The 20,020-nt window shown below is 46.8% G+C and overlaps 1 protein-coding gene across 3 annotated transcripts in view; it reads right to left on the bottom strand.

The window, feature by feature from the left end:
* Nucleotides 1-15,921, bottom strand: part of HSPG2 (heparan sulfate proteoglycan 2) — a 172,606-nt gene extending 156,685 nt beyond the window's left edge. For all 3 annotated transcript variants that reach the window (XM_074305959.1, XM_074305960.1, XM_074305961.1), the window contains exon 1: nt 15,767-15,921. In XM_074305959.1, the coding sequence (XP_074162060.1) occupies nt 15,767-15,850 (84 nt within the window). In that variant the 5' untranslated portion in view covers nt 15,851-15,921. The remainder of the gene's footprint in view (nt 1-15,766) is intronic.
* Between the last annotated feature and the right edge of the window lie 4,099 nt (nt 15,922-20,020).

The following is a 20,020-nucleotide window of genomic DNA, read 5'->3' as shown; positions in this document are numbered from 1 at the left end:
TCTCCCCTCTGTTTCCTTGCCACCCCACCCGAACTTCTGTCCCACGGCTGCAGCCAGGGCTAGGTGCCAGGCTCTGCCTCCACTCATCCGTGAACCTCTCCGGCAGGCTCAAAGGCGGATGAGGCGCTGCCCCCTGAGGCTGGCCCTGGTCCTGGCCAACGCCATCATCGGGGGTGTCTAGAAGGGGTGGGGTGGGGACCTTGGGCAGCACCCCCGCCTGGAGGGAGGAACATCCTCTTCTCACCCAAGGGATGCTCTTGGCTGGCTCTAGCGAGTGTATCCAAAAGTTTCCAGCTGCACGTAGCTGGGAGAAGACCTAAGTCTCAAGACTCAGGCCATTCTCAAACCACACCCTGGGGCAGCCTCCTTTCCCCCTCCAAAACCCTCTGGGGAGGAAGAGATCAGGGGGAGCTCTGTCCTCCTGCTGGGTAACAGCTGGAGAGATCAGGCCTTGGCAGACAATGAGGCCGATAAGAGGAAGAACAGCCCCCTCTGCAGCAAAGAGCGCGGGGGCTGGAGGCTCGGATGCTTATTAGCCGAGCGGCTGTGGACAAACGCCTTTAATTCTCTGAATCTCTAATAAGGCCCTGGTGAGGAAAGGGCATGGGAGCCTGGAAATACTTGGCCCTCCCAATCATGTACGCACGGCCCTTTAGTTAGCAAAGCATCCATTTTTCTCATTTGATTCTCATACTAACCTTTGGAGAGCAATGTGCAGCTGGGTGGCTCTGTGGATAGAGCACTAAGCCTGCAGTCAGAAGCACCACAGTTCAAATCCAGTCTCCCACATTCACTAGCTAAACCCTGTTTGCCTCAGTTTCCCCATCTGTAAAATGAGCTGGAGAAGGAAATGGCAAACCACTCCAGTATCTCTGTCAAGAAAACACCAAATAGGGTCATGAAAAGTTGGATGTGATTAAATGACTAAAAGCAACAATTTGCAACTATTGGTATCCTCACGTTACAGCTGAGGAAACTGAGGCAAATAGGATTTTAGCTAGCATCCCTTTCCCTATACCACAAATGCCAACACTCAACCTTTACCAGATTCAAATATAATTGGGAAATTTTATTTATTTATTTGATTTTTTTGCTGAGGCAATGGGGGTTAAGTGACTTTCCCAGGGTCACGCAGCCAGGAAGTGTTAAGTGGCTGGGGCCAGATTTGAACTCAGGTCTTTCTGACTTCAGGACTGGTGCTCCATCCACTACAATTGGAAAATATTTAATGAAGCAAATTAAAGACAGAGATAATAGTAATGTGTGGTTTTTTAAGTCACTCTGCAGCAGCAGAGATCCTTATGGAGACCTCTCCCCCTACCTCATATTTGATTTTGACACCTCTGCATTGCATCATTATTACCTGACATGACCTGTCTGCTGTCTTGAAAATTCAGGCTGAGAAACAAAGTAAGAGGAAGTAAGGAGCCAGCACAGGTTCTGAGATCATCTGCCCTTCCAGACATCTGGAGAGGCTCTACAAACTTTGGTTCACATTTCAGTTTTACTACTTACTAGCTATGGAACTCAAAGCACAGCATCCCTTCTCTGGGGCTCAGTTTCCCCACCATTAAAATTAGGGGAGAGGATCCTCAACTCTAAGTTCTGTGACCTCTAAGGACCATCGGATCTCCAGATTTTAGGATTCAATAAATTCCCCTGGGAGGAAGGAATGGGAACAAGGAGGGAGGGAAATAAGCATTTATATAACACCTACTATTGCCAAGCACTGTGCTAAATGCTTTACAAGTATTATCTCATTGGACAACTCTATGAGGTAGGTACATCTGTTATCCCTATTTTACAGTTTAGGAAACTGAGGCAATCAGAGATGACATGATTCTGAATCCTATACTACATAGGAATACTATAAACCTATCATTTCTAGGGTACAATTCCAAATAATTCTTTGGAGTCTGAAAGTTTAAATGTACTTTTTATTCTATAAACTCTCTTTTTTTTGGAGGAGGGAGAAGAAGAGACATTTATTTTTTTCTGTACCTAGAGGACACTAGCCACTTTCTTCTACCTATCTGGCCTCCCTGGGAGCCAAAAGCTAATAATATCACTGTGTCCAACTAGTGCCTGAAATTCATCCCAGAAGGCCCTCCCTTAGGGTGGGGCTTCACAACCTTAGCACTCCTATAAAAAATAAGGGGCCTTCATAAAATAATTGAAGCCTTGGATCATGGGATCATAGAGTGAAAGTTAGAAGGAAGCTTCAAGGCCAAAACTTAATTCAGACTTGTCCCTTTTACAGATGAGGAAACGGGCACACTGAGGGTTAAAGTGTCTGGCTCCGGTTCACAAAAGTTAATGAGGAGTAGAGCTGGCTTCCTAAGTCTCTGCCTTTGAGTGTAAAACCGGCCATCCTATATAACTTACATGTAATACACTCTGTAAACGTCTAAGCACATTCTAGCTGTTAGCATTTCGGGTACAATCTTTCCCCCATTAAACTGTAAGCTCCTTGAGGTCAGGATCTATATTTCTTTTTCTTATTTGTAAGTCTTTAGCAGGGTCTAAAAGGCAGTAGGTGCTTAACAAGTGTTAAATAAATCAAACCGAAAAAGCTTTTACGATCACTAACATCTGGTTTTATGAACATTTTCTTCCCAATGATCCTTTGTGGATAGTAGTATAAGCAACATCCCCACTTTACAGATAGGGAAACTGAGGCTTCTAAAGGTCAAATGTAATCCCCCAAGTTCTATTTAGTAAGTGTTGTCCCTTAGGACTCAATCCTCAATCCCCTGGTGATTCTATTAACAATTGGCATTTAAAGGTTAGCAAAACACTTTGCAATATGTTAACTCATTTGATCTTCACAGTAACACTGGAAAGTGCTATGATTGTTCCCATTTTACAGATGACATAAAGTGACTTGGCTGGGATCACACAGTGATTTAAGTGTCTGAGGCTCAGGCCTTCTGACTCTAAGTCCATAGCTTTTTTCCAAAACAGCTAGGTGATCCAGCTGATAGTGTTTGCTGGACCAGAAGTCAGGAAGACCTGGATTCATTTGAATCCCACTTCAGATATTTACCAACCAGGTGATCCTAGACAGGCGACCTATTCTCTCCTGGCCTCAGTTTCCTCATCTGTAAAATGAGGATAAAAATAGCCTCACAGTTGTGAGAATCAAATAAAATTATAAATGTCTAATGCTATAGAAATGTTATTATTGGTATTATTATTAAATCACTTAGACCACAAACCACTTCTTGATCCTTGGGCCTGTGGTAGCATCCATTATAAACAAGGACCCTTTGGAGACTACTCCCCACGTGAGCACACTTGGCAAGCCACGAAATGGAGATCAGCTATTAGACACCTCCCTTTTGGAAGGTTGCGTATGAGAGCATCAGTAAGTCCCCTCGATATGTAAGAGTACCCCCCACCCTCCTATCAACTTTGTACCTCATACCAACACAAATAAAAGAAAAACTATTGAATATAATAATATAAATATTGCAATTAATACAAAAAATAATAGAGACCCAATCCAGTTGAATGGAAGTAGGTAATTAATTACTCTAATGGCTTAACAGATAGATATTAACAGTGGCTACCCAAGTTAATTTTTTCATTACTGAATGTTACTGGAGAAGGGCTATACATGCTATATTGTGGTCAAATTTTGTGGCCCTGAGTCAAATCCCCCTCTACTCAACCTTAGTTAAGGCTGTGCCCCACTTGTCTCAGAATGAGGTCCTGAGGGCAGACTGTGACCTCACTGGTTTTTCCTCCGATATCACGAAGAGCTAAAAGTCTCATGTTCTCACAGAATGTGAGTGGGGAGGGGTCTTAAGATATACATCATCAGATTTGGTAGGGATCTTTGAACCTCAAACGTCAGAGTTGGAAGGGCCTTTAGAACAGACAATGTTCACATTGAAAGGAGACTTAGAATAAATGTCTCAGCTCATGAGGTCCATAAAACTCCCACGTGGCCCAAGCCAAATTAAAATATAATTGGGTAATATTTAACAAAATAAAAATACAGTAGAACACAGATAATTTATGGCTTTCTAAGTCAATGCTGCCTTAGAACACAGGATGGTAGGATTGAAAGGGGCCTTAGAATTTAGAACGCCAAGGGGTAGCTGGGTGTTGCAGTGGATAGAGTGCCATCCCTGAAGTCAGGACCACCTGGGTTCAAATCTAGCCTCAGGTAGCCTTCCTGGCTGTGTGACCCTGAGCAAGTCACTTAACCCTAATTACCTCAGCAAAAATAATAATTTAGAACACCAAATATCAGAGCTGAATCTTTTATTGATTTAGGACATTGCATGTGTATGACATCATTTAATCTAACCCTCTTATTTAGTGGCTGAGGCACAGTGTCGGAGGATAAGCAGGGCAAGGTGATGTGGTTAATAAGAAACGGGAGCAGAACTGAGACCAGGACCAGAACCCCAGTCTGCTAGCCAAGAGTTCCTTCCCCCACATTCCACTGCCTCCCCCCATAAGGAGTTACCAGGGCCTGGCCACAGAACTCCTGAAGAGGCTCTTCATTGGACAGGCAGTCAAGAGCAGGGGAGTGGGATGACGGGGGCCGGGGGACTTGAAAAGCCCGGCATGCTTGGAGCTGAAAGAATCTCCTTGTTTCCACTGCTTTTATGGATCCCGCCCCCAGCAGCCCATGGGCCGCTCCCTGCTCCCCTCTCAACACGGCTATTGACAAAGGTTGAGCCGGCAGCTCCGATCCCAGCCCTGTGAGTTCCACGCATATTTCTGGGTTTCTGTCAGCTCCACTCTGGCCCCAGAAGATCTCAGCTCCAAGGCGGGTACCCTTGGGGGGATGAGAACGGGGGACAAGAGCCAGAAGAGATGGCGTCAGGGCCAAAGGGGCAGAGGCCCGCGGCCCGCCGGCCCGCTGCCCGACGCATTCCTGGGATGGCCCCTCGGCAAATGGCTTTGACCCCTTTCCACCCACTACGCCTGCCAATCCAGCCCACTCTCCCCCATATCCCTGCTCCCGAGGGCTATGAGAGAAAGGAGGAAGAGGTCAGGATGGCCCTGAGCCTATCCCAAGAAACAAGAACAGGCAAAACGCACCAGCTCCGCCTGAGTTCGGGAGAGCCGAGCGTCCGCTCCAGTTTGAAGAGTTTACCATGTGTGATCTTGGGCAAGGAAATTCACTTCTCCGAATCTCAGTTTGTAAGTCTGCAGAATGGAGACAACAGTGCTTCCAGGACCTCCTTCCTGGGGAGGGGGGGAGGAAGACCCTTTGTTAAGGTTTAAAGGGCCCTAGAGATAGGAGTTATTATTTAACTTCTTGCCCGGCAGATTTCACAGCTTAGCGCTAGGCTGGGAAGAGAGAATCCTGGCTCTAGAAATTCCTTCCATTCTCCCAGTGTTTTGTTTATTTCAGCCTAAAATCCAAGTGACTGTAGGATCCAGAAACCACAGTCAGACCCCATGACTCTGAGGCAGTTAAAGGCCCTATCTCAGAAACTTTCTAGGGGGCAGCTAGGTGGGACAGTGGATAGAGCACTGGCCCTAGAGTTGGGAAGTTCATCCCACTTCAGAAGCTTACAGCGGTGTGGTCCTAGGCAAGTCACGTAACCCTGATATTCACACACCCACTCACCCCCTCACGCACACACTTGCAAGCTCCCAGGACCCTCTACTGCCCCTAGAATAAAAATATAAACAGCTCAGCAACAAAGGATCCATGCAATGAGGCTCCTACCTTCCTCCCTAGCCTTATCTCTCCACTCTTGCTTCACATAGTCTTTTTTCAACCAGATTGAACTACTCATCATTCCTCCTGCCTTCTACCACCTTCAAGCATTTGCACAGGCTGAGCTCTCTCTTTTCCCAGTGCCCAAACATACTTTCTTCTTCTCCTGAGGTCATCCTTCATCTTTTCCTTCAAGGTCAAGCTGTGGGATGTCTCCCCCATGAAGCCTTCCTTGATTTCCTCAGCTGAAAGAATTCTCTCTCTCCCTCCACATTTTCTTAGCAAATGTTGGCACTCCCCATTACACTATCTTTTGCATCATCCCTTTCTGTGGGATGTGTCTTATATCATGCTGTGAGAGCAGAGATAATTTTTCACCTTTGGAGACTTGGCAACAACTACAGAACCTTGTGCATAGTGAAAAAAAAAGGGGGGGTGTCAATGAAAAATACACACAGAAGAGAGGAAACCCAAGTTCAGAAAGGGACACAGACAAACAGGGCAGTGTTGAATCTACTGTGTTAAATTTAATATATGCTAAAAAAAAAAAATCTAACCCAAGCTGGACACAGAACAGAGATTCATGGTGTCAAATACAATCCTCTCTTTCTATTCTTTGTAAAAGTAAATGTTCATATCTGTTAATATCAAGTCTATAATAAGAGAAAAAAAGAAATATTGGAAAAAAAAAGAGGGAGTCGAAATCAAATGTTGGGAGGACATGTGAAATAACAGATGGGAAGGCTATCCTTCCAAAGGACTAAGGAAGTCATGAGTTGTCTTGGTCCTCTGCCATTTAAACCTCATTTTCCTCATCTGGAAAATGGGTCTCAGGGCTACAAATAAGTAAAATAGTGTTATTAGACAATTCCTTTTCAACTCAATTGAATCAGTATTAACTAAGTACCTACTTTGTCCAAAACAGAATTCATGAACTTTCCCTTCTCTTCATCCCTAACCACAATCCTTCTGGTCACCCAATTCTTCCACACAATGGTCAATTCAACCTTCACCAGATTTTTAGGATCATCCCTTTCTCTCCACTCACCAGGTTTTCACCCCGGGTTGAGGCCCTTATTACGTCTCACTTGGTCTACTATAACCAATGGCCTCCCATCTGGTCTTCTTGCATCCAGTGTCTCCCATTTCTCTAATTGTCCTCTACTGGGCTGTTCCCAAAGTGCAGACCTGACCATATCCTACCTCTGCTCAGAGCTGAACCACTGCCTTTAAGATAAAATCCCGGGGCAGCTAGGTGGCGCAGTGGATAGAGCACCAGCCCTGAATACAAGAGGACCTGAGTTCAAATCTGCTCTCAGACACTTAACACTTCCTAGTTTTGTGACCCTGGGCAAGTCACTTAACCCCAGCCTCAGGGGGAAAAAAAAAAGATAAAATCCCACACCCTCCTGTTTGCTGTACAAAGTCCTTCCATGTTACTGTCTTTGAGGCACTCATATTCTGGCCAAATGGGTCTACGTGCTATACTGCATACATGTTTCCTATCTGCTGTACCACATACATGGCATTACATCTTGCCAATGTGTCCTTAGGCCTGGACCTTCCTCCCTCCTCACCTTTGCTCTGATACCCTTCAAAGCCCAAGTGCCAGTTCCTACAGGAGGCCTTTCTTCCTAGCTGCTGATGTGCTTCCCCCAGAATGATCTTTGCATTTCCTTATCTGTGTCCATACAATTTCTCCAAGAGAGACGATAACCTCCTTAAGTATAGGAATTTGTTCCATTTTGACCCCAATCTCTGTTCTCTTACCATGTAACCAACAAAGACCAACAAAGTCACTCACTGCCTTATACTCAGAACTCAACACTGGGCCACATTCAAAAAAAAGAGGAACAACCTGGCGGTTCCATTGGTTCAGAGGAGTCAGACCTGGGAAAATCAGGCTTCCTTTTTAGATTTGGGTTAGACTAGAGCCTGGCACTTAGTTGGTGCTTAATCAATATTTACTGATTAAACGAACAAATGAATGAATGAATGCCATGGGGTTGGAGCCTTAGACATCTCTATTAGGGCCTCCTGACGCTTCTCTCCCTGCTAATCCCCATCTTATTGGGCCCCTTCCATCAGTCTCTAGGAATAACTAATGACTATAGCCACTCATCTCCTGTGACCCCACCAGTGGGGGCTCACCCTCAAGCAACCAAGAACAGTGGAAATACCACTGGTCCGGCACATAGGAGACTCGCTATCATCCCATCCAGCCAAAGGCACTTCAAACTTCCTCTTCTATAAACTGAAAGGACTAAGATGATCTCTAAAATCAGAGGGTTGAGAGCTAAGTGAGATTTTAGAAGACAGAATGTCAGACCTGGGAGGAAGCCAGAAAGGGAGAAGGTGTAGAGTGAAAAGAACATTGACTCTGAAGTCAGAGGACCTAGATTTCAAATCCTACTTGGGCATTTATTAAGGTGATGTGACCAATTCCTTAAAACTCTGTGCCTCAGTTTCCTCAACTGTAAAATGTATGGTCTCAATGATCTTTAAGCTATGATTCGGGTTCAAATGCAGCTCTGCTGGTTCTTATCTGTTCCAATTCACAACTCATCCTCTCTGGCTTCAGACTTAAAGGTCTCTAAGCCAAATCCACGCTCCTATAACCACCTAGGCTGAGCCCTTCATTTCCAGATGAAGAAACTAAGACTCAGATCGGTGACCTTCTCCAAGTCACACCCAACAGCTGGAAAGGCTAGAATGAAAAGCCAGCTGTGTGACTCTCAGCCAGAGTGCTCTTCCCTCAGCCCCACACACTGCCCCCTTCCAGCTTCCCAACCCTGAGCCCAGCCTCCTTGTCCCTCCTTCTAAACCTCCTCCCCCGAGGGGCCCGTCCTTGCACAGGGAGCTCTGATCCCAACTTGTTCGGGCACAGGCAGAGAACAAGCCCGGGCCAGGGCAGGCAGGGGGGAGGCAGCTCCCCGATACCTACAACCAGCCTTGCTCAGGGGAGCGGGCCACCAAGGACAAGAGGGAGGACGGTCCTGTCTCTGCCTGCTGTGAAGTGATGGGTTCTCTGCCTCCTGCCAGTTCTGCCCAAGTAGCATCTAAGGGACCCACGGCCCTAGGGCCAAATAATAAGTAAGCACCACCATCAGTCAACGCTTCTGTGGCCCTTCCCAGCTTGCGAAACCCCATTCTTCTACTACCCCTGAGAGGGAGATAGCACCGCATGATTAGGGCTGTGGAGAAAAGCTCTAGACTGGGGAGAGAACTAGACTGTATTCCCCTGGTGTCCTCTGGGAAATGGGGCTGAAAGATAACTGTATAACTATGTGTACACATATTGGATTGAACATGTATTTTAACATATTTAACATATATTGGACTAACTGCCATCTAGGGGAGGGGAAAATTTGGACAGAAGATCCAATGTTGAAAAATTATCCATGCATATGTTTTGTAAATAAAAAGCTTTAATTAAAAAAAAAAGAAAATGAACAAAACTAATCAATACATTAAAAAAAAATGGAATTTTCCTAAAAATGAAAAAAAAAAAAAAAAAAAGGAAATGGGGCTAGACCTGACCTCATAGCTGGGAGATTTGGGTTCAAGTCCTGTATTTAATACAATGTCTGAGAAATTTAATAATGTCTGAGAAACCCAGGCCAAGTCACCAAATCTTTAAGGTCGTGTCCTCCATTGGTAGGAGGGATTTCTTCATCTGGAAATTCTCCACTTCAATAAAATGATAGATCTAGACCCTATATCCATTCCTAAAATAGAAATGATACTTCCATTACTTTTCACCCAGGGCTTTTGTGAAAGAAGCCTACAAGGCTGGATTTAAGACTTGAAAGGCCCTCAGAGATCATCTAGTCCATCCTACTCATTTTACAAAAGAGAAAACTGAGGCACAGAGCGCTTAAGTGACAGTCACATAAATGCCTGATAGGATTCAAACCCAGGTCCTTTGACTGTAGAGACAATGTTTTTTCAACTGTTATTACAATGCCTCTAATTATTTTGTAAATCTGGGAGCGTTACAGAGGAGAAAACTGAGGCCCCAAAGGGTGACTCAGCCAAGAAAATTAATATTTAATGGCAGGTGAAATCCAGTTTCCCTAACTCCCATTCCTGTTCTCTTACTAGGAAACCAATAAAGTCCATTTCACTGCTCATAACCAGAAAATACTCTGGATCATATCCAAAAGGAAGAGAAACAATATGGTAGCTCCAGGTTTAGAGGTATCAGAGCTAGAAGAAATGGGATTTAGGGATAGGTTAGCCTAGAAAGTCACTGAAGTTCCTTTCCAATTTCAAATTCTGTGATTCAATAATTCAATAAACTCATTTTACCAAGGAAGAAGCTGAGTCCATAATTCATCCAAGGTAAGAGAGGAAGAGTTTTAACTTAAATCCCAGATTTACTGAAAACTCAGGACTCTCCACCACACCAAGCTGCCTTTCCTAGAAATGGAAGATGGGAGTGTTTAACCACTAACTATATCAGGGAGGGAAGAGGGAGGTCGAAGGCCCAACTTCTTCCCAGCAGTCCAACCTACAAGGAGACAGGAGGCCCCCTCTCCAAGGCAGGAAGCAGGCTATCTCAGTCACTTCCCTCCTTATGTTTGGAAAGGTTACAATCACATCTCCTCACCACCAATCTCCCGGTCAGGCTGGCCACAAGAATCGAGGGGTCAAGACCCCAGCCCAGAAACCCACAAGCTCAGGAAAACTCCCCCTTGCCAGGAAGGAAAGCCCAGTGAGTCACATCAAACTCTCAATCTCTCGCTCTTATCCTGCCACTTCCAAGAAGCCCGCCGGGATCTCTCTCCCCACTCTCAACTCCCATCACATCTGAGTTACTCTTACAGATCCCAGCTTGTGAAACGTTCTGTTTCTGGTTCAGGGGCCTGGCCCATGGTGGACTTTCACAGGGCTGGAAAAGAACAATTCAAATCCTTTCTCTATATCCTAATGCACATACTCAGTGTGTGACTCAGTGTCCAAAAATGAACACACCAAGATGAAAAGTGACAAAGGAAGAGGAAAAGAATGATGCACAATAAGGACCAGAGCACAATAAGGACTACAGGTAGCACTTTTTAAAGATCACATTCCAGTCTCCCAATAACTCTGTGAGGTAGGTGGTACGAGCAACATTATACCCACTTTACAGAGGTAGACATCGAGGCTCAGAAAAGTGAAATTATTTTTTTTCCCCTAGCTATGACATGGATGACCTTAAGGCAAATTATTCCCTCTTAGTGGACTTCAGTTTCCTCATTGGTCAAATAAAGGGGGTGACCTTTTTAATGACCTTTCAGTCATAAACCCTAGGATTCTAGAAAGGCTGGAATCAGGACTTGGTCAGGTGTAGAGACTGCCAGAACAATGACTGTCTCCTAAATACACGGTTCCCAGAGAGGAAGGATCCAAGGCTGAGAACCAATTCCCCTCCTCCACTTTGGAAAACTCCTCCTCTAGCTCCTCAGGAACAGAGTTTGCCATAGTACAGAGCCCACCCACTCCCTTTTCCTTCCTGGGAGGAAATAAGACCCCAGTCAAGTTGAAGGGATAGTGGTAATAAAAAGTCGTCGGAAGGAGTGGAGAGGATGTGACTGGAGCAGAGAGGATGTGACCTAAAGACTCCAGGTGGGATGTGAGTCTGGCTGAAAGCTGGAAAACACATTTGGGGATCATTTAGTCCAACAGACTCATTTTATAGGTCCCAGATATTCTGCAAAGTGATGGGAATTGTCCAAGATCATAGAGATCATGTGACAACTAGATACTCCCCACCAGGGCCAAATCTGGGGGGACTCTCACTAAACCCCTCTGCTTTGACATTTCCACTTGGAATTCTCATAAGTACCGCCCCCTACCCCTCATACACACACTCCAGATATAACTTTAAGCTTTTGTTCCTCAGCATACTGTTACAGGAGGAAAAACGAAAAGAAAGTAAATAATAGTACAGAGGCTAGAGATTTCAAAGGCTTAGGGCTGCTAGGACTTCCAGCCAGAGGAAGAAAGTGATTGATCATAGAACAGAGAATGTCAAAGCTGGGAGAGTGGTAGGAATATAGAATAATGGAGGAGGAAGTTAATTTTTGAATCTAGGACTTTAAAGATAAGAGGGATGTTGGGCTATACAATGTCAAAGCTGAAAGGGACTTGCAGAAGTAATTGAGTCCAAAGCCCCTCATTTACAGATTAGGAAACTGAGGCTCAATGCCTTCACCAAGACTAAATAAGGAATAAGAAGCAAAAATTATTGGCATTCAAATCCTGGTTGAACCCAGGACTTTAAAGGTAGGAGGGACCTTGGGCTATATAATGTCAAAGCTGAAAGGGACTCAGGACCATTAAATCTCAAGCTGCAAAGGACTTGCAGAAGCCATTGAGACCAAAGCCCCTCATTTACAGATTAGGAAACTAAGGCTCAAGAGTAAACAAGGAACAAGAAGCAAAAATTCTTGGCCTCCAAACCCTGGTTCTTGAATACAAAATCTAATATTTTGGGGGAGTAAATTTATGGCCATCTAATGTTTTCATCACTTTCATTTCTAAACATTTCACTTCACTTCACATTCCCCACCCCCAGCCCCTATCTAGTTATTTTTAACCATTCCAATAAGGTGCTGGAGGGGAGCCAGAAGGGCTCAGTGTAGGTGTGTTGTGGGAAGAGGGTGTCCACAGGGCATGAAAGTCCACAGGTGTAGGGAGGCAGCCAAAGACATTCCATCAACATAATAGTAATTCACATCTCTATGGTAGACATTGAATTATTAAGGAAGGCAGCCTAAGCACACATTCCCATTTTACAGTCTCGGAGAAGTGATGTGAGTCATCCAACTAGTAAGAGGAGGAGATCTGCTTCAAACCAAGCTCTCCCGACCCAGGGAGGTCTATAGCCCAGGGAACAAGGTTGGGGGAGGAGGAGATGATTAAGAAGAAAAGGATCTGGCCAATCCAGTGAGCTCCAGCAGGATAAGGGGGTCTGCCAGGGGGAAGGGGCTAGTTACAGAGTGACTAAAGCCCAGTAATGGTGGGAGGAGATGAAGTCATTGGTAGATAGATCAGTCACTAGGTAAACATCTGCTGGGTTTGAAAAATCTCCCTTCTGGCCAGGAGAGCTACAGGGCTGGATGCACGGCTCACTGTAACAGGCCTGGCACATCTCCCCAGATTCCACCCACCCAACCTCGGGCCACCAACTCCCTGCCCACTGACCCCGCCCCAGCCTCCCCTCTTCCCCTGGAGTTCATTCCAATTCTCTAGGCCTCTTACCACCAACTACTTTCCAGGCTTCGGGATTAGAGACACTCCCTTCTATTTTCCTATGAATGGGACCAATGGCTCCTGTGTCCAGAGGAGCAACTGGAATCAGGGCCCAGGAGCTGGGGAAGCTGCTTTCATCCTCCCACCCCTCAGCAGCTTCTCAGGCTACCCTGGCTGAGGAAGATGAATTTAAGAATTTAAGATTTGCATCCAGAGAGCCTGTGTCCAAAGTCCAATCCCTATCTGTGTGACTTTGGGCAAGTTATTCCCAAGATAAGACTCAGCTTTCCTCATCTGTAAAATGGACTAGATAGATCTCTAAGGTCCCTTTAGCTTTAAATAAAAACTATGACCTTCCATCAAAATCCTGGGTCCACTCAGATTGCAGGCTCTTCTCTAAATACTTGGTTAAGAGAGAATGTAACTAAAAAATCCATCCACGGAGGCAGGAGCCAACCTGAGAAGGAACCTCTCCATACACATTCAGCTGGAGTGGTTCACCACTGCTGACAGCCACACTCACAGTCCCATTGCCTTTCTAGGATCAGACAGAACTTGTTCATAGCCTTCTAGAAACCAGGTTCACTTCCTCAGGTGGCTGAGGAATCAGAGTTTTAGTAGAGCTAGTCCTATGTGGAGGGATGGGGGAGAAAGATCTGAACCTTTCAGCTCTTCTAGTCCAGAGGCATTAAAATGAGTGCATTAAAATGGAACGGGGAAATGTTTAACAAAATAAATCAAACTCCAGCACAACACAAGATACTGTTAAATTGTGCTTTTCTAGATAAATCTGCAACCTGCAGGGATTTCTTCCTATTTGGGTTTGCTATGACTACTCTTAGACCACCCCATCTTTTTTTTTTTCATTTTACAGATGAAGAAACTGAGGCTAGAGAGACTTTAGGGCTTCCTACTCCAAATCCAGTACAATCATTTTCACAAAGATAAGGCCGCATGGTGTAATGTTTAAAGCACCAGAGCCAAGAAGATACAGATTGCCTCCTGCCTCGGAAACCAGCTGTGTGAACCTGGGCAAGCCACATCTTGGTTTTCTCATCTGTTAAAACGAGGGAGGATGGGCTTAAAAAGTACCTAAGGTACCTTCCAGCACTAAGGCTATAATCTCATGAATGCTCAGAAATCTACCTTTAAGGAATGTTTTGAGGAAATTACCTAGGCAACCTCCAAGCAGGACAAACATCTGTTAGAGCTATTGGTTATCTGCCGAGATTTCAGGACACATTCCCCCCCTCCCCCCAAACATCTCTTTCAGGTCCCAGGACAGGGATTTTCTTTTCTGACTTTAACCTTTCTGGGCCTGTATTTGCCTAATTTGCCCATCTATATAAAGAGGGATTGAGGCAGTTTGGTCTCTAAGGTCCCTTTCTAATGTGACTACTTGGGATTAGTCCCTTAGTGAGTGATCTTGTATGGGCTAAGTCTTGTTCTGAGATATAAGGTCATTAAGAGCAGGGTCAGATTGGATGAGTCAAATATATACTTATTATTGGAAAAGCAGCTGTTCTCTAGGGCCTTACACAGAGGGTGGCTGCCCTCCCCAAGGCTGAGACTCCCAGCAGGCAGCAACCAGGAATGGAAGTGCTTGCTGTGGACAAGTCCCCACCCCACCCCCGGCCCAGACCTCTATTTTCCTCTTTTTAACACAGTTGTCACAGAATGTAAGGGGACCGCATGATAGAAGGGACCACAGAGATCTATAATCAAACGCCCTTCAGGGTATGCCATGAGGATAAGCCTGGGAGAGCCAGTCTTGCTCTCAAAAAAGTAGCCTTAAGACTTTCCACAGATTTTATCCCCCCAAAAAGAATTATGTGGGTTATCCTGGCCCATTCTCTGAGCAATAGAAGTTAGGGGGATATGGGACCTCAGGACAATTTTCCTGAAACCTTGGCCATCGTTGGGTAAACTGAGGCAATGAGAGGCGAAGTGCAAGGGATCATCTCTGCTTCTCCTCCCTCATAAAAGCCCTCCACCTGCCCATGCTCTCTACTTGGAGGGAAATGCTTAACGTCCCTCCACTTCATCCACGAGGTCCTGGACCGGTCCTGGCCTCCCACCCGAGACGATGACCCCACCCACTCTCCCCACTAGAGGCGACGACCCCGCCCACTGTCTCCACGCGCGGGGCCTGACCCCGCCCATTCCCTGTCGAAGCTCTCCCCTCCTCACTCCCCGGAGACCGACCCCGTGCGTGGCACGGGCAGGTCACCCCGGGGCAGCCAGATTCCTAGGGTCTCCGGGACGGCAGGGAGCGGGGCTTGGGCCTCTCATTCACGGGCCTGAACGGCTCCCCAGGACGGCCCTACCCCTCTAGGGATCTGGCCCTGTGGGGCGGGAGGGCGGTGCTCTCTCCCTGGGGCCCCCCCCAGCCTTGCCCTCTGCCCCGATGGACTCCGGCAGGGGCACAGCCTCCGGGGCCGAGCGACCGAGAAGCGAACTTTTCTCCAGGCGCTCCAAGTTTCCCGAGTTCTTGGAGGGCGCGGGCTCCGGCCTCTCTCTCTCTCCGCAGCCCGAGTGCCCTCTCCCCTCAGCCCAGTCCTCCCGTGGCCCAGGAGGTCCGGGGGGCATCGCGGGGCCTGCGAGGACGTCTGTCCCGGGGAGGAGGCGCGTGGCAAAGGTGCCGCGGCAGGAGCGCGGCCGCCGGAGCCCGGATTCGCCGTCCCCAGCCCTTCCCTCCCAGTCCCCGGGCAGCCCCAGCCCGCTGGCCCCGGAGCCAACTTGCCCTGCGGGCACACAAAGTTTCCAAAGTTGCAGAAGCAGGAGAGGAGGGAGAGGGGAGGAAGGAATGAAGGGGAGGGATGGCAGGGGCACACTCACGCTGAGGAGGGGGCCCAGCAGCAGCAGCAACAGCAGCAGCGGCGGCGGGAGCAGCCGCCCGGTCCGCACCGCCCGCGGCCCCATGTCTGCGGCCCGCTCGCCTCGGCTCGGCTGGGCTCGCGATCGGCGCGGCGCCCCGGCTCTCTGCCCCCCACTCCCAACCCCCGCCTCCCACCGGCCGCGGCCCCGCCTCCGGCCCCGGCCCCGCCTCCGGCCCGGCCCAGGCGGCTGGAGCCGGGGCCGCGCAGCCAACTTGGCCCTTTGTCTGGGCCCCCGATCCCCCCCGCCTCCCCAGCGGGGCAGCGGCCCAGGGCCGGCTCCCCGCCAAACCCGGCCTGGAGTCCGGGATGGGACCAGGGGGCGGGGGCGCGGGGGCGCGGGGAGACCTTAAGGGGACAGGGTGGACCGACCGAGCGCGCGGCGAGGTTTGTAGAAAGCTGCCCAGAAGGCAGGCTCACAGCCCGGCCGGGGAAAGGGTAAGCCCCGAGCGCCAGAGGAAAGCGTGCCCCACTGTCGGTTCGACGGGACCGTCCCCTGCTGTGTCACCTTGGACGAGGGAACTTCTGGGTCCCCTCTGAGAAAGGAGGGGCTGCACTCGAAATGCTCCAGGGTCCCGTCTCCCCATCCCGCGGGAGCAAATCCCTCCTGGCCCCTCGGGCCACTCATACACTAAGTTAGAGACAGGAATCAAGGCTCCTTACACGTGGGGTTCCTGGACTGTGGCAATATCCACCCCAAAGAACTTGCAATCACCGGAATCACACGGCTCCAAGAGCCGGCTTGGATGGCTTACGATCTGGCCAAGCTCACTTAAACGCTTTATGTCTCAGTTTCCTCTTCTGTAAAACGAGGGATTTAGACCAGATGGTTCTTTCCCCGTCTAAAACCTATGCTCCTATGAACTTGTATTGACGTGCAAAACTGGCTGAGGCAGGAGTTCCTATCTCTATCCTCCTAGAGAGAAAGGACAGCCCAGTTCACCCGACTCATTCACATAAATCAGAGTTCGGTTGAATTCAAATGCCACCTCCTCCAGGAAGCCTTCCCTGATTCTGCCATCACAGCTTCTCTGAAAAATGAGACTATACCAGATGATCTCTAGATCTTTGGGGTTCCAAATTTGATTCCAGACACATTCACCAATCATATAAATCTCTCTCTCTCACACACACACACAGAACACACTTGGTCCATAAGTTCATGCGAATTTCCCAAGAAATTCTTAGGCGTATGACTTCAAACAGACAGCCCTTCTTTCCAGTTTGGACTCATGCTGAAATTCCCCTTTCCGCCTGAAATTTTCCAGGGCTGCACCAGGTTCAGTGACAGAAAGAAAACACTTTTTTTTTTTTTTTTTTTTTTTTTTTTTTTGGGTGGGGGTTTGCTTTTTTTTTTTTTTTTCCTTAACCTTGAGAGAAACCTTTTGAGTGATGAAATGGTGGGGTGGGGGGAAAGAAAAACCAAGTTTTCCATTGTTTCCACAAAGAGTTGCTAGGTTTCCATAGACTCCAGGCTCGGCTCTCTGGCTAGACTGGCGGGCAGGCAAGATGAATAGTGAACCAGGGGAAGTGCCCATCTGGGCGTGACTTGGTCCAGTGCATTCCAAGCCGGCTCTCAGCCCGAGTGCCCAATGAGGTCCAGTTAAGAAATGCTTCCACTCCCATCTCCCAGCCTCCTGAGGAGACCCACATGAGACACATTGCAGCTATGAATGGTTTTCCTTTATTTTGGACTCACCTCTTTCTCCAGAAGTAACTAATGCTCTATTCCCCCCTTCTCCTTCACCCCAACCTCAAACTAAGATCCTTGATGGAGAGTTCCCATTTTACAGCTAAGAAAACTGAGGTCAATCAAAATTAAGTAACACATCCCAAGTCATAAAGCTGAGTTTGGAACCTATGTCCCGATAAGCCCCAGTCAATGCTCTGCTATATGCCCCACTGCCTCCTAGCCCTTAAGGGCATTTCAGCTTCCCAGTTGGCAATGAAAGCTCCCTCTATTCTTACCTTAGCTTCCCAAGGGACACAGAGGGAACAGACTCCTTAGCATTGGAAAGGTTCTCACTTCCCACCCCAGGGTCAGTAAGGACACTCAGACCCAGAGAGAAGGGACATTTAGGTCAGGGTCAAGGAGAAAACTTGGGCATCTCAGTCCCACATAAGCAACAATAACCTACCCCACTCTGAATGCAATAGAGCAGTTTCTGCCCTCTGCCCATAACCAGCCCTTGACTCCTATCATATGACCACCCAAGCCCCTCAGACATTGGTATTTAAAAAACATCCTTTCAGTGGGGAGCTTGGCTGGACTCCATGGAAATAGAGAAAAAGCCTGTATTTATACTCTAGAAGAACTCCCATTCAGGTGGAGAAAGCAACTTCTGCCTTTCGGAGGCCAGAAATCTGAAGGAAAGGCCAGATCTTAACTTTTAGGAACCCCAACCCTAAGAAGGAAGATAACTCCTGCCCTAAAGTCTGGAAAGTGGGGATGGGGGCGCAGCTCTGCCCGTGCTTGAAGAGTCACCAAGCTGAGGAGGTTGTCACAGGCCCCGTTCTTAGGGAGATTGCCATCTTTGGACGGACACATAAACTCAGCCCTTAGAAAATATAGACTAAGAGATTGAGTTGGAAGAATCAGAGATCTTCCTGTTCAGCACCTTCATTTTATAGATGAGGAAATTAACATCCAACGGAGGGAGAAAATGATTGTCCACTCTGACGGGATATTCAGGACAGTCTGGGGAAGAGACACAGATATAAGTAGACACAAAGTGATACAGATAAGTCAAGTAGCAATAATACTGACCTAATGCACTCTAGAACTGTGCAGATAAGCTCCCAGCTTCCTGGACCTCTGGGAGGGAGGGAGAGGAGAAAAGACAAAGGGAATCTCTTCACAGGGCAAGAAGCTGAAGTGAGACCTGGGAGAGGAGCTAAGCCAAGTCATCCTTTTTGATTGGCTGCTGGGCTTTTTCAGAGTTTTGGAAGCCCCCAGGAAGGACCCTTCCCCCAAATATCCCATACATACTTCCTTCCAAACTGTCTTGTGTTCCTCCAAAATTAGTAATTTTAACATTATATATATATGTATATATATATAAAATGTTAAAATTACTAATTCATATATATATATATATATATCCAAGGTTAGGATGCCAGGCTCTGCCACTAATTCTCCGAATGATCTTGTATAAAATCACTGTCTCTCACCATAAAACATCAGTTTCCTCATCTGTAAAATGGCCTTAAAAATACTTTAAAAAGGCAATTGGGGTTAAGTGACTTGACCTTTACTACCTCAGGGTTGTTGAAAGAAGTAATATAAAAGTAAAAAAAAGTATTAAAGGGATACACAATTATAAACTGTTAGTAATAAATGGTTGTTGAATGAATCAATGCATGAATGAATCTACTGAGAAGCAATAGTTAAGTACTAGGTTATCAGGCTTAGAGATAGAAATACAAAAGTGAAATAGTCTGCTGCTAATGAATTTACACAGTGCTACTTGTTCATTTGTTCAGAACTGTCCAGTTCTTCAGTGATCCCATTTGGGATTTTCTTGGTAAAGATACTGGAGTGGTTTATTTGCTGTTGCCTTCTCCAGTTCATGACAGATGGGGAAACTGAGGCAAACAGGATGCCCAGAGTCACTTGTGTCTGAGGTCAGACTTGAATACTGGTCTTCCTGACTCCAGGCCCAGTTCTTTATCTACTGTGCCACCTGGCTGTAGAAGAAATAAATAATAATTCACAAATAAGAAAATATAGAAGAAACATGTATTTTCTATGATGTGAATGGCGTGAGGGCATAAATATCTAGAGGAATCAGGCTTCTTTTACAAATAGTCCTTGAGGGGAGTGTTAAAGGGAGCTACGGCTTCTAAGATGAAGAAATGAAAAAAGCAGAGCTACCAGCAAAGTTTTCTTGGGCACACAGAAAGAATCACAAATGCCTGGGCAGCAAAGATTGTGTGGGAAACTAAAATGATTTTTTTTGGCTGAAGCAATTGGGGTTAAGTGACTTGCCCAGTATCACTGAGCTAGGAAGTATTAAATGTCTGAGACTGGATTTGAACTCATCCTGAGTTCAGGGTCAATGCTTTATCCACGGTGCCATCTAGCTGCCCTTAAAATGAAAAATTTTTTTTTGACAATACCTTTCAAGGCATTGTATAAAATCACTGTCCCTCACTATAAACTGCCAGTTTCCTCCTATGTGAAATGTCATAAAAATACTTTACTACCTATCCCAGA

The sequence above is a fragment of the Sminthopsis crassicaudata genome, chromosome 3 (genome assembly GCF_048593235.1).
Source record: "Sminthopsis crassicaudata isolate SCR6 chromosome 3, ASM4859323v1, whole genome shotgun sequence".
Lineage (NCBI taxonomy): Eukaryota > Metazoa > Chordata > Mammalia > Dasyuromorphia > Dasyuridae > Sminthopsis > Sminthopsis crassicaudata.
Note: the sequence above shows the minus strand (reverse complement) of the source record. Positions and strands in the feature narration are given on the sequence as shown.